This window comes from Felis catus, chromosome F2 (assembly GCF_018350175.1).
Source record: "Felis catus isolate Fca126 chromosome F2, F.catus_Fca126_mat1.0, whole genome shotgun sequence".
NCBI lineage: Eukaryota > Metazoa > Chordata > Mammalia > Carnivora > Felidae > Felis > Felis catus.
In genome coordinates this window covers 43,125,107-43,145,890 of record NC_058385.1, presented here as the reverse complement: position 1 = coordinate 43,145,890, position 20,784 = coordinate 43,125,107, and the positions used below count along the sequence as shown (strand labels likewise).

The window sequence follows — 20,784 nt, the reverse complement described above, 5'->3', positions numbered from 1 at the left end:
CATCATTATCCCTGAAAGAGGCCAAGTCTGTATTCTGCTGATGACAGGCCTGAGGAGACTTTAAGAAGTAACTGAATGAGACAGGAACCTGGAGTTTCCTTATTCCAGAACCCGTTTCATCATGTGTAAAGTTCACAATGGTTTTGACACAGAAAAAAATTCTTTATGAACTGAAAACAAATTTTCTTGGCTTAAGTCCAAGTAAACAAAAAATTTTGTTTCTTAACTGGGTTTTGAGACCCTTAGCACCCTATAAAAAATATCCATATATAAGCTAGGCCGGGGTGCTAAAAGTAGTAGGTTGTAGTAGGTAGCTGAGTGAGCTACTGAGCTATGAAGAGACGCGGAGGAACCTTAAATGCATATTGCTAAGCGAAAGAAGCCTATTTCAAAAGGCTACATACTGTATGGTGATAACTCTATTACATTCTGGAAAAACCAAACTATGAAGACAGTAAAAAGATCAGTACTTTCCGGGGGTGGGGGGCAGGAGAGATAAAGAGGCAGCACGAGGTACATCTGTCAGAACCCACAGAAGGTACAACACCATGAGCGAATCCTAAGGTTAACTATGGACTCTGTGTAAAAATAATGTATCAATTAGGTTCATCAATTGTAATAAATGTACCACTCTGGGGGGGAGGTGGTGTCTGTGTGAGGGCAGGGGGCACATGGGAACTTTCCACTCAATTTTGCTATGAACCTATAACTGCTCTGAAGAAAAACGTTTATTTAAACAACAATGAAGGAGTCGGTGGGTAAACGTCAAAACGATCATAAAGAGTAAGAAAGAGCCATTTACAGCAAGATGATGAAAGACCATTTGTCCTCACATAATTTTAAGTGGGGCTTCTCAAAAGGAACATTCTGTGCAATTTTTAAAATGAAACACAATAACCCGGTAATGCAATGCAAAGCAAACACACCTTCGTCTGAGCAGGTATCTTGTTCTGGATCTCCCATGTCGTGGTTTCCACTTTGGGAACAGCACTAGTGAACCCTATCTTTGGAAGTGGTCGGGATGTGGTCATCTCCGGGCTCTCTACGTCCTCATCAGCTCCTGGAAAAAACCAAGCAAAGAGGAGCTGAGCACATGAATCACAACACAGATTTCTATATCATCAGATGGTACTGTTCAGGATGGACACTGACAGGGCCATGTGTTTTCAAAATACCTGCTCCTCAGGAATTTGGCATTTAAGGGATGCCAGGTGGCTCAGTCGGTTGAGCCTCTGACTCTTGATTTTGGCTCAGGTCACGATCTCATGGTTCGTGAGTTCAAGCTCCTGCATTGGGCTCCATGCTGACAGCACGGAGCCTGCTTGGGATTCTCGCTCCCTTTTTGTGCCCCTCCCCTGCTTGTGCTCTCTCTCTCTCTCCCCAAATAAACTTAAAAAACGAATTCCACACTTAACTTTCCTGCAGTTTTCACTGCGATAAAGTGATTTCCAAGGGATCCATGGGCAGCCTGGCATATTTTGTAATATTGTCCTGAACACTCTCAAGGATCTCCTCTTTTACTTGAATGTTCAAACTCTTCTGTGCATGAGATTTCTTCCTTTCCTATGTTGAAACATGCTACATTTTCCATTTCATTTTATTCATTTAAAATTTTTTTTTTAACATTTATTTTTGAGAGAGAGAGAGAGAGAGAACACGAGCGGGGGAGGGGCAGAGAGAGAGAGGGAGACACAGAATCCGAAACAGGCTCCAGGCTCCGAGCTGTCAGCACAGAGCCTGATGCGGGGCTTGAACTAACAAACTGCGAGATCGTGACCTGAGCTGAAGTCGTACATTTAACTGAGCCACCCAGGCACCCCTACATTCTCCATTTTATTTTATTTTATTTTATTTTATTTTTTAATTTTTTTTCAACGTTTATTTATTTTTGGGACAGAGAGAGAGCATGAACGGGGGAGGGGCAGAGAGAGAGGGAGACACAGAATCGGAAACAGGCTCCAGGCTCCGAGCCATCAGCCCAGAGCCTGACGCGGGGCTCGAACTCACGGACTGCGAGATCGTGACCTGAGCTGAAGTCGGACGCTCAACCGACTGCGCCACCCAGGCGCCCCCATTCTCCATTTTAAAACACAACAAAACAACAGAAAGAGAAGACTCTCCCACAGTAGGCCCTTTATTCTCTGAGGGGAACTGCTGCTCTCTGCTTTTTTTTTTACAGCCAAGACTTTTCCAGTGGTGCTGTGGGTCCTCATCAGCATCCCTGCTCACCAGCTATCTGTACCCCCTCTAGTCTGACCTCCCCTGTCATCACGCTCTCAGTGCTGCTTGTTAATCAGCTCACCAAGGTCCTCCACGCTGCCATATCCAAAGGCATCTTCAGAGTGGTCCTCATATAATTGAGCCTCCTGGCACCACTGGACACTGGTCAGCTATCGTCTCCTTCTTGATATACTCTCTTTGGGCTTCTAGGACTTGACTTCCCGGCTTTCCCCCTCACCTCTTGGGCTATTTCTAAGTCTCCTCTGCGGGCTCAGGCTTTTTTGACCTAGAGTTTAAGTATCAGTTCCTTGAGCATCAGCCCCAGGCTGCTTCTTACTCTACACTTTCTGCCTCACCTACAGCCACGGCTTCAATTACCATCTAAATACAAACAAAACCTAAGTTTATATCATTAGCTTAACTGCTCCTCTGAAATTCAGACCTACACATCCACTGGCCGACTTGACATTTTCACTCCAGTGACTCGAAGGTGCCATCCACCTCTAACATGTTCAAAACAGTGCTCACAATCTCCCTCTGCCCCTACAGACCTGGTGGTCATCTGGTGTTAACGGGCAGCAAACAGAACCCCCCATTCCTGGAAGTCACAACTCTGACTTCCTCTTCCTTACCCCACACTGAATCCATCCCTAGTTCTATCAATTTTATTTTCTTAATATGTCTTCACTCTAACAGCTTTTCACAGTCCCAGGGCCACCACTCTCATCCAATGCCGCCATCCACAAGCCACTGTCCTGCCTTCTTTCTGAGAGCCCCCTTTTCAGTCCACTGCCCACAAACTGGCTGTCACCCCATCATCCTCCTGTTTAAAACCATTATAATGGCACTCCACTGCTCGAGATGTATAGGAAATGCCTCAGCCCAGCCTTGCAGGGTCCAGCCCTGGCCCACTTTTCCAGCCTCCTTGAGCCTCATTTTCCCCTGTTGTCCCTGATCTCCTGGCAGAAGCCCTCACCTGGCTAGTTCCTAATTCACCTCCAGACATTAGCACCAAGGTCATTCCCCATGTTATCCTCCCTCTCTTCCATATTACCTCAGTGTCCTCTGTTAAATGGTTTTTAGTACCACTTTTCTTACCGTAATTGCATTTATCACAAATTTGTAATCCTGCATTTATTTACACAACTATTGATTGAAATCTCCACTAGTAGACTAGAAGCTCTGTAAGGCCAAGAATTGCATCTGTTTGCTCTCCGATTGCCTAATAGAATCCCCAACAGCCACAGGCTCCACTCCAGTATTTGTTCAATGAGTAACTAACCGCCAACTGCCTGCCACCTGGACGCTATTTTATTTTTATTTTTATTTTTGCCTTTTTACCAGAATAGCATTAAGAATTTCTGACATTCAAATATAATATTCTTTTTTAAGGTGATCATCTGTCAAATGTATAACAAACTCAAACTCAAAACTCTGCAACTCTAACCTGCTTCCTCAGACAGGAGCGAAAGACAAATACCTCTAAATTCCTCACAGGATCCTGGTAAAATGAAATAAGTAGTTCGGAAGAGGTGCTGTGTTGGAAACATGGCAAGAGGCTAGGATGCTGTTGCTTTTGTTTTTGTTTTTCAATTTCGCATTTTAAAATATTTTATTCTATCAACTATCTCCTTCAACTTTAGCACGTACACTCATCATACAGAGAAGAAATGGTAGAGTATATCTGAAATACATATGGGATTTGGCATTGAAAACAAATCTAGGACTGGTTCTGGCATCTTTAGCTTTGACCTTTGGCAAGGAATGCTGGCGTCAGTGTCTTCGTGTGTGAAGTGGGGATAGGAACGAACTCTCAGAGGTCTGAATGGGATATATTTTGGAAGCACCGTACATATAAAATGGTATGTAAATGTGTCATTAATAATGATGGCTCTAGAAACACACTTCTCGTTTCTAACAGCCTACCTGATTTTCTGTCAAAGTTTGACACATAATATGCTTGATTTGCTCCTACAATGAATCATTTCCTTGCAAAAAAATGTTTTTCAATGCCAAATGAAAAATTTTCCATTAAGGGCTTTCAAGACCCCCCTTTGTTCACAGCAGTTACAAATATGACTCACTGAATTAGGAGAATCTGTTTTGAGAAGAGAGGAGATTGTGTAAAGTAGAAAACTCCCTCAAGCTAACACTTCTTCCGTTAGAGACAGAGGAGTGATCTGCCTCGGGTGGTTCTTCTACTGTATTTATTATCTTTATTAAAGTACATTGACCCTCTTGCCCGAACCAGAGACCCGGGAGCCCCCTTGATCACATCTCTGTCATCCCTGACTTTCAAACTCTCACTGTTCTCTCTGGCCTGAGACATCCCAGCCCAGAGCCCGTTTCCACCTGGGAAACTACTGCTCACACTGTCTTTCTCAGAATCAACGTCATCCCCTCTCTCCATTACAAGACCATCTGCTTTCCAGCTTTCAAAACATCATGGCTATTGTCTCCTCTACTGTTTTATGTGTCCTTGTGAGTTAGGACCAATTCCTTTATTGATGGTTTAGTTGGACATTGGATGGTATGTGTGTTCCCTTGCTTTTGTTGTTGTTTTTTAGTTTTTTGGGGTGTTTTTGTTTTTTGAGAGAGAGGGAGGGAGGGAGGCAGGCACGCAGGCAGAGGGAGAGAAAGAGAATCTTAAGCAGGCTCCAACCCAGGGCTCAATCTCACCACTCTGAGATCATGACCTGAGCTGAAATCAAGAGTCAGACACTTAACTGACTGAGCTGCCCAGGTGCCCCAAGGTACGTATGTTCCATAGCACCAGAATACTATGTTTAACTCTCAAATTTTTGCTGTAAAGCATTTTCCTATATTATATCACTCCTGACATGGTGTTATATTGTTTTTTTTCTCATTTTTACATTTCTCTCAGGTGCTTGGTCCCCTGAAGACAGGGACCAAGTCTTCCTCATCTCTGTGTCCCAAGAACAAGGCACTATGTCTGGCATACAGTGAATGCCTAGGAAATATTTAAGTGAATGGTCGGAGTGTTCATATTCATTAATGCCCATTCTTGAGTCCACACATATAGCATGGCCCCATCTCTTCATCCAGGAAGTACCCTTTAGGCCTCCAGCCATTTCCTCCAGTCCATTTGCTTTGCCACTAGATAGTTAAGATAGGAGTGAGGACAGAAGGAACAATGGCCAAAACCCTGGAGACGATCCCAGTTTCCAGCTGGGATTGGGCATCAGCTAGGCAGGGTGGCCTAATTCTAGAGTGGGGTATTATGACACAAGAAGGCAGGACAACAAAAGAGCAAAAACGAACACACTCTCAAGCCCAACTCCCCAGTCCCTACCCCAGCTCCATTACTCTGACAGTGCGATCTGAGGCAAGTTACTCAATCCTTCTGTGCCTCAGGCTTTCCCATGTGAAAAGTGGAGACAATCACAATCTGCCCTTACGTAGATGTTGTAAGTATAGGAACAGTACCTGACACACAGGAAGTGCTTTATAAATTTTGGTTACAACTTCTACCACCTTTAAGCTGCAAATCAATATACTTTTAAGCAGCATAAGGAGGTTTCCAAAGTCCAGAATGATGCACTTCTTTGCAGCAGTGATCTGCCCGGGGCTGGAGCCGAGGTGGAAGCAAGCCTTAGCTCGATCCATCTGATTAATGTATTCAGGATTTCAAATGACCCACTCCAGACCCCTTTCATCTGCAAGGGTGGCAGAGAAGCAGGACTGTGTACCTGCTTTCTTTACATTAAACTTCAGCACAATCTTGGCAGAAGTCAGCAAAGTGATTGAACAATAGCTACAAATCTAACAACTCTTGGGTTCTAAGATCTGTGAAATGGGGGAAAAAGGGGTCCATAGTTATTATTTCCTGGGATACTCTGATGATGACAGTTACAAAGCACTTTTGAGGTGCTAGAGGAAGAAAAGAGGTGCCATGAGTGAAAGATATTAATAGTGTTGTGGGCCATGGAGAACAACTCTTTCCACACTCATTCTGCATGTGTGATATATATCACTTCCCCAAGAATAACGAGGGCTATTTTTACATTCAGATTGCATTGTAAGCTCATTGTTACTAGGTCAGCCACCACCTCTCTTGTCTTTCTCAGATTTGTTTTCCAACTTAAAACACTCCTATATAGGTAGATCTCTACCAAAGATACAATTGATTTTAGTTTGCTCTTGGTCATTCTGAAGCCCAGGCTAATCTGATTACAGACATCCACATTCAGGGTAAGTTTTGCCATCTGTTGAATCTACAGTGAAAACTCAAAACAAGAAGGGTCTTGGAGAAGACTTTCCTAGCATACTGCTGACCACAATTTCCTGACTTGATTGTTAGTTGAATATATGCACAAGCTCTTCCTCCTTCCCAGCTTCTTGGAGGGGGGTGCATTCCTGGTACAGGTGAAACATTTATCACTACAGTAGATTGCAAAAATGGCCAGAATCCTTTAATACCCACCCCCCACCCCATATCCACATCCTCTGCAATGTGACTTTGTACATCCTTTCATTAAGAGTTGGAGTCTGGCCTGGACCTGTGACTTACTTTGACCAATAAAACGTGGTAGTGATGCTGTGCCAATTCTAAGCTTAGTGTGCAAGAGGTTTGCACACTTATACTTGCCCTCTTGGGATCTCTGCTCCCTCCTCTGAACAAATGGCTGGCCCACTGGAGGATGAGAGACTGTGTAGACCAGAGCCAAGTCTGCCCCAAAGACATGTTAGAGCCCAGTGCAGATCAGCAAAGCTGCATACCCAACCTACAGTTGGCCACTGACACATGAGGGAACCCAGTTAGCCCAGCCTAAATTGCCATCTACAGAATAATAAGCTAAATAAATGATTGTTGTTTTTAGCCACTACGCTTCGGGGTGGTTATGCAGCATTACTGAGCTACTAGATAACTGATACACCAGAGGAGTAAGGATATCACTGTATCATGATTTTATTTGGCTGCTACGTTCTCCCTCCCACTTTTGAGTAAGAAGGCATAACTCTTCTTGGTCCCACCCATAATCTCTAACACAGGATTGGTAGTTTCATGAAACTAGCATTTGAGGGATTTAAGGGTAGATTCCACTTTTACCACTCTGAAAGCCTTCATAATAAAATCAAAACTAATGTTAACAGGACACTGACTACTTGCCAAGCACCAGACTCCTAGAGCTGTAGATATGTTCACCCTGTTAATCCTTACAACCTACGTGATAGAGACTATTACTACCTCCCATTTTATGAATGAGGAAACAGAGGCTCAGCTAAGTCAAATACGTTCCCAAGATCTCACAGCTTAAGTGGCAGAGAGCTAGAATATGCTGTCAGGCATTTTGACTTTTTAACCACCCTGCATCCTGCCTGCCTCCTTGAAGTGAGTTCCAGTAGAATGTGTGTGTGTGTGTGTGTGCGCACGCACACGTGTGCACCTATGCATGTGCATGGGTGTGGGTGCACGTGCAAGCACAAAGAACGGAGGTGGACATGGAAGTAGCCAGCCTTACCTGAGCCTGATGCAGAAGCATAGTCATCATCATCAATAGGATACACTCCTGAAGCTTCTTCAACAGAGCTGTTGTCGAGGTACATGTCTTTATCAGATGTCGGCTCTGCTCTCTGAGAGAAGAATGAGAAGGGATTCAGGATGGTGAGATCAAGAAACATGCTCATTTATCTTACTTGTTCAGGTTTACACCACAGCGACTATCTCTCTCTCCTCCAATCCTCTGAACCCGCATTTCCACCCTCCCCTTCCTCAGGACATCCTGATAAGTCACAGGCTAACCACAGGCAAAAGCCCCCCAAGGAAGCCTATGTAGCCTAAAATCCAGGAGAACCAAACAGCTCAGAGACGTAAGCACCTATCAGGGGCTTATTTCATTATATTCCACTAAAGCTGCCTGAGTTTGGTGGTCCCAGGGCTAGTTATAAGCCAGCTCAGGCATTCTCTTTGTTACAGGGTCACCAGCTCAGGCATTCTCTTTGTCACAGGGTCACTGTGAGGCTTCCGTACCGGGAAACTTACCAACCATTCAAATTATTTAAGACTTTCTTGGGGATGAATACAATAGTATTACCATACTTCTGCCAAATCATGACCCAAGGATCCATCAAGGCCCTGCAAATATTCGCAGGCTTGGCCACACTCAGACCTTTATCACTACACCCAAGAGCTTCTCAGTTGTCCAGGCAGCCCAGATCCATGCCGACACCAGGCAGGGCACCCTGTGAGCAGCAGTGCCTGTGGGGTTCATCTGACAAGGGCAAAAGCCCCCACAAGCCCGCTTCTAGGGCTCACTGGCTTAGCAGAGCCTTAATGACAAATGCAGATAAACCCACACGAGCACATTCTTTTTATATTACTGGCACTTGGAAACAGCAAATCACACACTTCATATGGAGAGGGATCGTTCGCTAAGTATACCAGCTCCCCGGCTTCTTAGCTCTTCAGTAAGAGTTTTAGTATTAAAATTCACCCTAATCTTGCCAGAAGAGTACTCGCATGAATTGGAGGCAGAGTAGACGTATAATTTTTTTTAAATGGTTTCAGTAAACTGATATTTTACCACCAGTATCTCATGAAAACCGAGAAACAAAGCAGACTGTCAGATTCTAAACAACATTTGTGTTTAGAAACGGGCAACACTCGTTATTGTCCTATTTTTAAATATAAATTGAATGTTTGTTCCTAACAGGAATTATAAAAAAAAAAAAAAATGTTTTCCTTACTACACTGGCTTTCATTAGATTTCCTCTTAAAATAAAACTTTGTGTTCCAGCGGTCGCCGTGACTGGAACCTTCCTAAGAGGGCAGATGGGTCCAGCCCTCCGTAACAGGACCAACTTTATTCTCTCGGGTTTCAGTGGCTGCCTCAAGGAGCTGAAGCATTTTAACCCTGAGCCCATGTTCTCCACCAGGCTTCAGTGCCAACTGATGGAAAAGTATGGGAACTCGTTTTGTGTGAGCCACAACACCGGCACATCGAGAACTAAAACCTTAGGGACTGGTTTGCCAGTGGGTTGGCTTGTAGGCATCGAGTGACCACCCTGAGCCAAGAGCGTGCTGGAATTTCTCTGGTAGAATGGTCAGAGCTGAACTCTGCAATCTGAGGCCATCCTGCATCCTACTGGCTTCCAAGGCCATCATCACCCTTCCAGGCAGTAATTCCCAAAGCTTGTGAAGCGTGTCAGGAGGCCCACATTCCTCAGCTCTACAATCAACCCAACTGACCCCTATCAGACTCTCGGCGGCTTTGAGGCAAGGACGGTGCCACACTCATCTTTAATCCACCTCGGCTCCCTGTAATCACAGCTCCTGGCATACACTAGGTGCTCAGCAAACGTTGCTTAGGCTGTTTGTGCTCACACCGAAGAACAGTTTTCAGTCCTGCTTATGTTAAACTCTGTCCTGTGAACATCGTCTGGAGGACCCTCTCATTCTTTCTCTCAAATCCTGTCTATGAAAAAGGTTCTGACTTCCCCGTCCCTGTACAGCATCTAGCTAGAAGCTGCTAGAGGATTTTATAGGGTATGAACAGTTAAGCCCTAAACTCTTACTGCCATTTCTCACTGTTTCATGTACACTTTCTCTTGCGCCTCAGCTGGGTCCAACTTGCTGAAGGCAGGTCTTCAATGACCCAGCATGCTCCCTGCCTCTCTCAAAGTACATGGGCACTCAATAAATATTTGTCCATTGAGATTACCTAAAACAAATTGGCCTTTGACTCAGGTTTCAGAGTTTACACATGTCACAAGACCTCCAGGATTCCTAAGGTTAAAAATCTCTCGATTCTAAGCCTGGGCGATCATCTGCCCCCAAACTTGCCATACATGTTGCACTGCATCTATTTAAGTAGCCCAGAGTCTGAAAAGTAAGTAAAAGTATCTTTTCACATCTTAGAGACCTATCTGTCTTTTGTTCATATTGATTTCATTTTCCTCTTGGCTCTGTCAAAGAAGTTTGATGGGGCATGGGTCACACGAAGATATTTAACCCCTACGGGTAAACTGCATTTCTATTCATTAGGTGCGGCGGCTGTCCGGACTAATACATCTGTCACAACGAACAGACAGTTGGGCCAAAAATGTCTCCAGGGGATTCTGGCCACCTCACAGTTCAGCCACACTGGGTACCCTGACGAGCAACAGACTTCCCCAGGACAACCCTTACGAGGAAGGTGTCAGGCCTGAGTCGCCACAGGACTTGGGGTAGAAGTCTGGGCGCATTTGGAGAAGCTGGCTTGCCCTCAGCCAGTCGGGGTCTGCGGGGCTCCAGCATGGTCGTGGGGCCAATGGGATGTTTAATGTGCTCGAGGGCAGCTACGTGTATGTTCTCCTCCATCCTCCAGTGTGGTGCCCATAATTATGCCCTCAAACTAAAAGTTATCACCTGCTCTGATGTCAGGGGCGCCAAGCGCATAGGAGGAATTACCAAAATCCTTCCACAAAGTCCACTGAACAATAAGCAGGGCCCTTTTCACACTGTAGCAGATGATGCTCAAAGAATACCTCCACTGTCTTTCCTTTAAATAAAAACCACCTTCCCAAACGTGACAAATGTCTTTTGTGAAGACTCCACACTGCAGAAGACTTCTGCAGTCAACATGCCTGGGGAGAGAAATGGATTATGCACCACCACTCCCCTGGGGAAAGAAGATGTGCATCTCTCGAAAGCCAGGGAAAGGGGTGACTCAAGAGGACTTCTTTTTACACCTAGCCAAATGTGGTCTGCCTCACTAAGCAGAAAACCCCGGGACATACTCTGAATACTTTCTTGCTCAACGAGACAGAGCCACTGGACAAAAGGAATGGGGAGAGAATGTACGTAGACACAGCCCGGCAGCTCGGAGCAGCCGGCCAACTGGAGGATTTCATAACGAGGCTGTTTAATTTGGGACTGACCATTTCTGTGAGGCTGTGCCAATGGTGTTGGCTAAGAGGGCTCAGAGTACGAGCTGCAAGAAAAATAGAGCTGGTCTTTCAGACCTTTCCCCCTCGGCTGATGCAAGATGTGAACACAGGAGAGCAAAGGGAAGTTGTGGAAAGCCGCCTGGTATACTGACGGGGGGGGGGGGGGGGGGGGGGGGGGGGGGGGGAGGGGAATCTACTGCAAACCGAGATCGAGGTTGATACTCTACGCCACCTTCAGCCACCGAACCCGGAGCACCGAACTGCCTGCAGAGAGGAGGCAGTTCTTCCCAGAGGAGAATGCACATCGGACTCAGTTTTGCATCCCCAAAATGCCTCAGGGAAGGCAAGATACATACCCGCCTCCACCCTAACTCCATCCCTCCCCTGGCCCCCAAATCACAGCAACCTCACCATACCAGGCCTGGACCATTAACTACTAAGGCCTCCTTACTTGGTCACTGCTTACGTCTTTGTGTTTGGATCCATTCTCTGCAGAGGGACCACCCTTAAATGTGACTGTGTCACTCCCAGCTGAAAACCTTTTATTGGCTCCCTATCACCTACAGGATGAAATAAAAACTCCTTAGCCTTGAAAGAAGTGCTTTCACCATATGGCCTCACCTGCACTTCAGTATCAGCTGCTGCCACTTCCTCTACCCAACCCCAGGCTCCACGACATACTCAAGAGATGCGGTCACAGTGATTTCCTTTATGTAACGCCTCTAAGAGGAAATAAACTCCTTTCCGGATGGCAAATTGAGGAAAGCAATGGTGACCTAGGTCTTACATGCCCGAGGATGATGAAAACTAGTATTCTGAGAACACGATTCAGCCCAAACTTGTAACTGTATCTAGAATATAAATGAACAGAGAAATGTTAATTCAACACATAAAAGACCATCCAGTGGACCAGTCTTGGTTTTAGTAATATCACCAACCTGTCTACTTTCTCAGCAAAGTAAATTTGTGACATAGCAACTGAACAAATCTACGCACTGGATTTTCTCACGTAGATAAAGCCTACTTTGAACAAATACTACGTTTCAAACTGCCAGTGTGGAAATCAGTTATTTAGAAATCTGAGGTCTTCCTTGAAAGATACACTGCCTTATCTACTAGATGAATGTTCTCTAAGTGCCTTAAACTAGTGCAAGCGATAAACAGTGGTCAAGATAATTAGAGCTCAAAGCAGCAGGTGTTAAATTCACTTTACGGTTTAAACTTAGGTTAATAACAAAGTCAGAAAGTAGAAAACCTAACTATTCATGGATACCAGACACCCCAGAACTGACCTTCAGAAAAGTAGCCTTTGGATATAAAAATAAAATATTCATGTGGCCTAATATTGCATTCTGTATCATACCATAGAAAACAAACACTTAGATGATACTCTTCTCTTAGTTTTGGGATAAAGGCACATTTGTCCCAATGTAGACTCAAATGCATATTAATTTTTATAGTGACTATAAAGTGCCAAACTGGCTGTTAACTTTAAGCTTATCTTTCCAGAGATGACTCAATAAACTATTTTATTAATAGCTAACATACACCGTAAATGAAATAATAATTAAAATTTTCTCCCATACAGTCACTCAGAGATGGTATACTTGTCCTTAAGGTGAACTTGCCAATTCTGGCTTAGGTAAAGCCCAAAGGGATATTAATCTTAGAGCATGACTGGACACTATAGGCATCAAGATCATCTATTTGCTTCAAAAGTGAAGAAACAGAGTACCACAGTGGCAAAGTAGCTGAAAATCGTTCAGTCTAGTTGGTGGCCAAAGATAAATCCAAGACTTCAGACACCTAATTCTAGGTTCTTTCTATTACACTGTAATTCCCCAGAACATGAAGATATCAGACCCATTCAGCCTGGGGTTCAAAAGGATTAGCTGTAGGTGACTGTTACGTGTTTATTATGTGCCAGGCATTTTGTGCTAAGTGTTTTATAAGCATTGGCACATTTAATCATCTCAACAATCTCCACTGCAGACCAAGGACCCGAGGCTTGCCCAAAGACCTACAGCTCAGAGGTGGGGAGCAGGCTTCATATCCAAGTCTGGACTTCAAATTGTATGCTCACTGAGGGTGCTGGCCATGCTGTGCCTAACGTCTCACCTGCTTTTCTTGTGATTCACACCTAATCATAATAAAGGTCATGAGAAGAACTCCAATAGAGTCACGTTGAACCCTGCTTGATCCAGCACTTACAAACCTTAGCCATGGAAATCCTCCCTCCAGGGTATCTATTTAACATCTTTCAGAACTAGTATTCTTGGCATCATAGATAGGAAGAAAATTCTATGTTAAGAGTTAGAGTTCGAGCTTAACAGTTTCTTCTCTGCCTAATGTCCTGTAAGTTTCCCATATGAAGGATCCCTGGAGTCGTGACCATCAATTGCCATTCATTTTCAGTAATACCTTCATCTCTCTCAAGTGTCCCATCCAAACCAAAGATGTAATAGAAGGAAAGAACCCTATGTTTATTGTTGGAAAAAGATACTGCTGTCCTTGAGTATGTGACATTTGCTTGTTACATAAGCTTACAAGCAAATACTGTTGTATTTACAAGCACTTATTTTAAGGGTTTGTTTACAGACAACTAACTACCTGGTACCCAATCATGTCCCATGCTTACTCTACCATCCTGTATATAATACATACAAAAGCCAAGGTCAAAGGTGAGGTCATACATGAAAGAAAATTCGTAAATCCCCTACTTAAGAAATCCTCAGGAAAGGTCTTTAGAACTGCTTCAAACACCTATACTAGTCCTTAATTACTTACCCAGAAAGCTAATGCCTTTTACTTTAAGAAAAACTTTAGGGTACCTTCCATAAAGTGAGGAATGGATTCACAGACATACCTCAGAAATATTGTAGGTCCGGTTCCAGACCACCGCAATAAAGCAAATATCACAATAAAGAGAGTCAAATGAATTTTTTGGTTTCCCAGTGCATATAAAAGTTAGGTTTACACTAGAGTCTAGTAAGTGTGCAGTAACATTATGTCTAAAACAATGTACATATCTTAATTACAAAGTACTTGATTGCTAAAAAATGCTAACCATCATCTGAGCTTTCAATGAATTCTAATCACTGATCACAGATCACCATAATAATAATGAAAAGTGTGAAATATTGTAAGAATTACCAAAATGTGACGGGGACACAAAGTGAGCAAATGCTGTTAGAAAAGTGGTGATGATAAATTTGCTCAATGCAGAGGTGCCACAAACTTCAATTCATAAAAAACAAAAACAAAAAACCCCGTAATACCTGCAAAGCATAATAAAACAAGGTATGCCTGCCTATAAATTATTTACTTGTGCGTATTAGGAAAATAAACCCAAATTCTGAAAAAAAAAAAAAACAAAACAAAACATTAGGTTTGATGAAGGAAGAATCACATGAAGGTATGAAGTGTGAGGCAGGATGTTGCTCATAAAAATGGCAAATTTAAAACAAATTAACGTAAAATCATAGGCAACTATGGAGAAATCCAACTTGTTCCATGAACCTTCTGAAACAAACCAAGCCATAGCATATGACAGAATTCCTACGGTATCTATTTACAGTTCTTCAAGTTCCAACCACTCATTTGGAATTACCACTCTGGTTGGGATTTTCCTGTTGGATGCCTCACAGAGTGGGAATCTGATCTCACTCCTTAGAATGTACACTCCTTGAAGCGGTCTGAGAATCGGGACCCGGTCTGCTGTTTTTTGCATCCTCTACCAGACCTATCGTTGTGCTCCAAGAGACAACACATGATAAAGGCTCAACAGAGGAAGATGTCACATTTTTCAGAAAGGCTGAACCCAAGCTTACAGCCACTTGGGGAAAGGAAATAACCACGCTTTTTAATGACACTACCTGGTTACCTCACATCTGGGAAAACTAGATCAACATTCTCTTACCTGGTCTCTTTAAAAAGGGCAATCTGCACTTCTGCCTTATACTGTGAGAAGAGCCATAAAGATAAGTATGACCTTAGAAGAAACCACCAACTCATTAGGGATGCCTCCAATGAGCCAGAGACAGTGTTGGTCTGTGGAGAACTTTAAAATGGCTGAAGAGCATTTAAAAAGTAACACTGAGTGGGGCACCTGGGTGGTTCAGTTGGTTAAGCTCCAACTTCGGCTCAGGTCACAATCTCACAGTTTGTGGGTTCAAACCCCACTTCGGGCTCTGTGCTGACAGCTTGGAGCCTGCTTCAGATTCTGAGTCTCCCTCTCTCTCTCTGCCCCTCCCCCACTCATGCTGTCTCTGTCTCTCTCTCTCTAAAACATTAAAAAAAATTTTTTACAGTAACACTGAGTTAGTGTACTTAATGGTAGAAATTTTCCTCTTAAAAAAAAAAAAACAAAGTGGTTCAAAGCAGTTAGATTTTCTAGCTTTTGAATTCTGAAACACTGGAATTACAAAAATTCAATCAATAGGTCTTTAAAAAATACTCTTCCTGAAACTGGTTTATTGCTAATGCTAAACAAAAACCAGTCTTCCTCTTAGGCAACAAGGAAGTGAAGGGGGGCACGGCAGAGGAGGGGAGGGAAGTCGGACACACCAATTTTTTTTTTAAGTTTTTATTTTAATTTACACACCAACAATTCCTCCTTCTGTCTGTGGTAAAGGGTTCATATTCCTAATCCAAAGAGAGAAGGGAAGAAGCTTTGTCCTGAATTAAATCTGTTGGCAACAAAAATAGGGCTCTACGAAGCAATGTATATTAAAGCAATGCTGGGATTTTGAGTGGGATTATGTTGAATATGCATGATACACAAAAGGAAAATGTTCATTACTTACAGATGTGTTCCAAGTTGTGCTTTCTTCCTTTTTTGGAATATCAAACAGAGGAAAGCAAGAGGTTTGTAGCCATGTTATTATAAGCATTGCCGCCTCTCCCCCTCTAAACTAGAATATTCCAGTATTTATTTTGTTATCCATATGACCACAGTTTAGACTAGAGTAAAAATAGAAGCCGTGTGATCCTAACCTGAAAAGTCCCAACTGCTGGAGAGGGTCAGTATTAATATATTCTAACTGAAATAACGAGATTCTGTTTCCTGGTGGAGTTTGGCAAGAGAGGGGGGAAAAAAAGATTTGGCATTTATTTCTTACTCAGAAGTGTTTTGTAAAAACTACCATAACGAAACAGACTCCCAGTCAAGCACAAGAAGCCAACAGGCTCTGGTTTAGATTTAATAATTCACTCTAAGGGTTTTCAACTGTTACAATTTTAGGTCCCAAGGCACAAACACATATATTCTCCACCCTACACGGGGGCTGACAGAAGGCCACAGGAAGCCTATGGGACAGGAAATTGGGAAAGACCTTTTGTCCAGAGGGTAGACCACACCCTCCCAGGCTCCAGCTGATGCCCAGGACCAACTTGCATTGAGGCTAGCTAGCAACAGCTGATGGATGGAATTTCCAGCTCAGCCTGTACTTCAGAGGGCTCACCTAGCCCTGAGTTTGAATGTTACTAGGAATACGGGACACTTGAGTACTGGCCTGTAAAGAGACACTTTGACGATTTAAAAGATGCCAACTAACGGGTGTCTAGGTGGCTCAGTCGGTTGAGCGGCCGACTTTGGCTCAGGTCATGATCTCACGGTTCCATAAGTTCGAGCCCCGTGTCAGGCTCTGTGCTGACAGCTCAGAGCTTGGAGCCTGTTTTGGATTCTGGGTCTCCCTTGCTCTCTGCCCCTCCCCCACTCACATTCTGTCTTCCTCTCTCTCTCTCTCTCTCTCTCTCAAAAATAAACATTTGAAAAATCAAAAGATCAACTAACAGAAATTGGCACAGGCCCTTTGGGAAGCACACAGGTAATGTGTTTTAAGAAGATAGAAAATCGTGGGGTGCCTGGATGACTCAGTCGGTTAAGCATCCAACTCTTGGTTTTGGTTCAGGTCATGACCTCATGGTTTGTGAGTTCGAGCCCCATATTCGGGCTCGCTGCTGTCAGCGCAGAACCTGCTTGGGTTCCTCTGTCCTCTTCTCACTCTGCCCCTCGATTGTGCGTGTGCGCGTGCACACTCTCTCTCTCTCTCTCTCTCAAAAGTAAACATTAAAAAAAAAGATACAAAATCTAGATATTTCTACTCTCAGGCATTATCCTAAGGAAATATCCTAAGAAGAAAAAAAGTTAGGGTGTTTACTGCTGCATTGAAGGTAAAATCACCGAGACAACCTAAAGGCCAACTGTGGCAGGGGAGCTCTGTAAATTACGTGTGCTAGATTAACTTTCTCAGCATAGCCATTAAAAATCATATACACAGAGCAACAAAGAAAAATGTTTAGACAACACATTAAATTTCGAAAGCACATATTGTTTTAATTTTTCCTAATATTACAACACCGTTAAAGTTTCATATCATTTGGCCAAACACTGGCAGGGGAATGGAAAATGAAGAGAGTTCATTGGTGAGGGTATGGTGGTGGCTTATGAGTGATTTCTTTCCTAAATGATATTATTGTGCATTTTTACATATATACGTATGGTGCTAAGAGCTCAGAAAGCACAAAACCAGTGAGTCACAGTCACAAATAACCAGGGGCTAGTTTCTAAACATCAATACTACAAATGAACTTCTGAAAACAAACTTATTACTTAACAGTTCACGCATTCAAACATTGACAAGTGCATACGCATGTGTGTGCATATATATCTGTATATCTATATTTAGAATCTAAAGAAAGAAACATGGACTTATATTAGGTGTATATTAGGTGTATATTAGGTGTATAAGTGACAAGCATTAAAAAGAAAACTTCACACTTCAGAAAAGTGCCACAGAATGACACAACAGTGCTTGGTCTACACCCGATCCATTTCATCAGGGGTCACAATAGCAAAAGGTCTAGCACAATGGATATTCAATTACAAGATTCCAGGTTCTAAAGTTTCCTGGGTTTAATTACCCATCTCATTAGCTACTCTTGGCTCCTACGTTAAAGCAAGGAAGCCACTCCATGTCAGAGTGAGGTTGCCCAGCTTCCCAGTGCACAAGCTTCCATTCCAGCTTAGGCCCTGCCTACGGAGGACAAAACCTGAACTTGGAACGCTGAGCCCTGACATGCCCACAGGGCCGACAGGCCAAGTGCACCCCTGAATATTCCACATTGCTCCTGGTTTTCAGAGTCTGTTCTACCACACTTGTCTGTCTGTCTGTAAGGGGAGCCTTGCATTCTGCTTCTCCTGCTAATTCCAGAAAGCCTTTGGGTTGACACAATGATTGCCTGATCTAGGAGGACTTTTTCAATAACAATGACATTTGTTGCTGGTTTCTTATCTTGGAAGACTGAAAGTGTGTCCACACTTCTCTAAATAAAAGTAACAAAACAAGAAAGAAGGGGATAAATCCAAAGGCGGTAAGACCACTGATTTCACTCTAGAGCCAAGCTGTTCTGAATAGCTGGCTTTTAAGACCCGGGGCCAAGTTCAAAGCAGCAGCTGTACTGTATGCCCACGGGATTATTCACATTCCTGATACCTGCTGGAAAAAAACACCCTGATTCTGCCCAAGACTCATAGCCCCAGGCCCCATATTTCTTTTTATTATATAAAGGAATTGTTCTTGACCAAACTTTTTAACCAAGTGGGGGAAAAAAAAAAAGGCGAGGGCCAAGCAGCTTTTAAAGAAATGGTTTCCTTGACAGAGAAACCAGGATAAGATTTAAAGATATTGGGGCGCCTGGGTGGTTCAGACAGTTAAGCGTCCGATTTCAGTTCAGGTCATGACCTTGTGGTTCGTGAGTTCAAACCCAGAGCCTGAAGCCTGCTTCGGATTCTGTGTCTCGCTCTTTCTCTGCTCCTCCGCTGCTCGCTCACTACTCTCTCAAAAATAAATAAATGTTAAAGTAAATTTAAAAAAAAGATTTAAGAATATCATTAGAGTCTATTATGAAATCCATCATAGACCCTGCATGAAATTTTCCAAGAAATGGAGCCTCCCCAGGCTATACCATAGCACTTGAGGCAGGAGCATGAGCTCCTGGACACAAGCATGTGCCTCACGGAGTGCGTTTATGTGTGTCACATGACCTGCACCACCTCTAAGCAAACACATTTTAGAAAGTGCTCCTGTTGGTAGGCTGAAGTGTATTTGAGTCATTTACGTGAAGATGACATTTGCGGACTTGCCAAATGACGAGGAAGAAAGAGTCCTATTCTTTCCCCACCAACAATAAACACTTTATTGGCTTTGTAAACAGACATCTGACCAAAGCTCCCCAAATTCCAAAAGGTAACCTAGAGCTGCCTCCTGTCTTTCTGATCTACGTCTATCAGAATCTAGATGGGAAAAGACATTCTGACATTTTGCTGATGGAACTGTGCACTACTGTTAGGAGGGGTGTGGAAGATGAGGCAGAAGACAGCCTGCAGGACGGTTAAATTACCTGCTCAATTAAAAAATAGTATTTAAGAAGGGCTTTTGTATCTATTTAAAAAGAGCATACCGTTATTTTTTGCCCCCACAGGAGGCTGATTCACTAGTGATCATTAAAAGTCTCAGCTGGAACACACATTCATAAGCACCATTTCATAGGAGACATAGCACTTAGTTTTCTAAAAATATGGTAGATAAAGAAGAGACATAGTTATGAGTTAAAATACATCAGACCATCTCAAGGAAATCTGTTTTTTCTCCAAGTGAATCCAGTAGAAAAGCAGCCCACCAGCTGATTCCATCGTTCCAAAGCAAGCCGTACCAAAGGCCTCTGCGGTGATTTAGCACCCAAGAATGCCAAATAAAACTTGATGATGCTACACCTAACACTAGTTTCTAAAAATTCCCACATTCCCCAGGATCTTCAAGTCTTCCCAAGTTAGTGGACCACCCCCATTCCCACAAATGCCCCTGTGAAACAACCAATGACAAAGTCTATATAAAAAGTCCGTCCCGCTCCTTTCAGGATGCAAGCCACCAGGGCTATCTGTACCTCTTCATTTCCTAGAGAGTGCAGTCTCACGGACAATGAAAAACACCGGGGGCCGGGTCCACATTAATGGTCTCTCACTTGGGTTCCATCACAAGCCTTCTGAGATGGGACCAATTTCTAATAGATTGGACTGTTCCAGGCACCCTGCCTCCAGACCCTGCCTCTGCCCGCAGAGTGTTTATTATTTAATTGGTAGGAGATCCGTGTGCAGTCCTGGAATAACTCAGTCATGGCACATATGTATAGATGTATAGATGCCCAATGAAGACATGTCCATGGGCCTCAGGGAAACAGCTGGGGATATGGAGTGCTGTGGAGATCTCGGTTTCTATGATTCCCAACTTCAGCCGGACATACCTGCCTTTGGCCGGTGCTCTGGAATAAAAGCAGACCTGCTGATTCTCTTTTTCTGATGCTTAACCTTACACACCACTTGTCGAAAAATTACTCACTTCTTGCCCCTCCTGCATTGGAGACTGCAGAATCCGGGCCTGAATGACTGCAGCTGCCGGGGCAACCTCTTTGGCATGCATGCCAGCAACTCCTCACCTAATAGCCTTCCTCTGCCTCGCTGCCCTGGCCCGCCGGGGACGGCCACAATCCCTTCAAGCAGTCACATTGCAGCACAGCCCCCATGGAAACCCATTTGGAACTGTGCAAGCTCGTACCAAAGATGATGTTTTTAATACAGATTGTTCTTTTTAAATCTCTTACAAAAGCAGCTGTAAT

General features: G+C 43.6%; 1 protein-coding gene and 1 long non-coding RNA gene across 3 annotated transcripts in view; one reads left to right on the top strand and one right to left on the bottom strand.

The window, feature by feature from the left end:
- LOC123383192 overlaps positions 1 to 9,878 on the top strand; it is a 51,216-nt gene extending 41,338 nt beyond the window's left edge. Inside the window, exon 2 of the long non-coding RNA XR_006592674.1 lies at positions 8,979 to 9,878. This is a non-coding gene — a long non-coding RNA (uncharacterized LOC123383192). The remainder of the gene's footprint in view (positions 1 to 8,978) is intronic.
- Positions 1 to 20,784, bottom strand: part of SDC2 (syndecan 2) — a 100,353-nt gene that overhangs the window by 6,373 nt on the left and 73,196 nt on the right. For both annotated transcript variants that reach the window (XM_006943320.4, XM_045050102.1), the window contains exons 2-3: positions 7,704 to 7,815; positions 927 to 1,060 (exon numbers count right to left, since the gene is read on the bottom strand). In XM_006943320.4, coding sequence (XP_006943382.1) covers positions 927 to 1,060; positions 7,704 to 7,815 — 246 coding nt within the window. The remainder of the gene's footprint in view (positions 1 to 926; positions 1,061 to 7,703; positions 7,816 to 20,784) is intronic.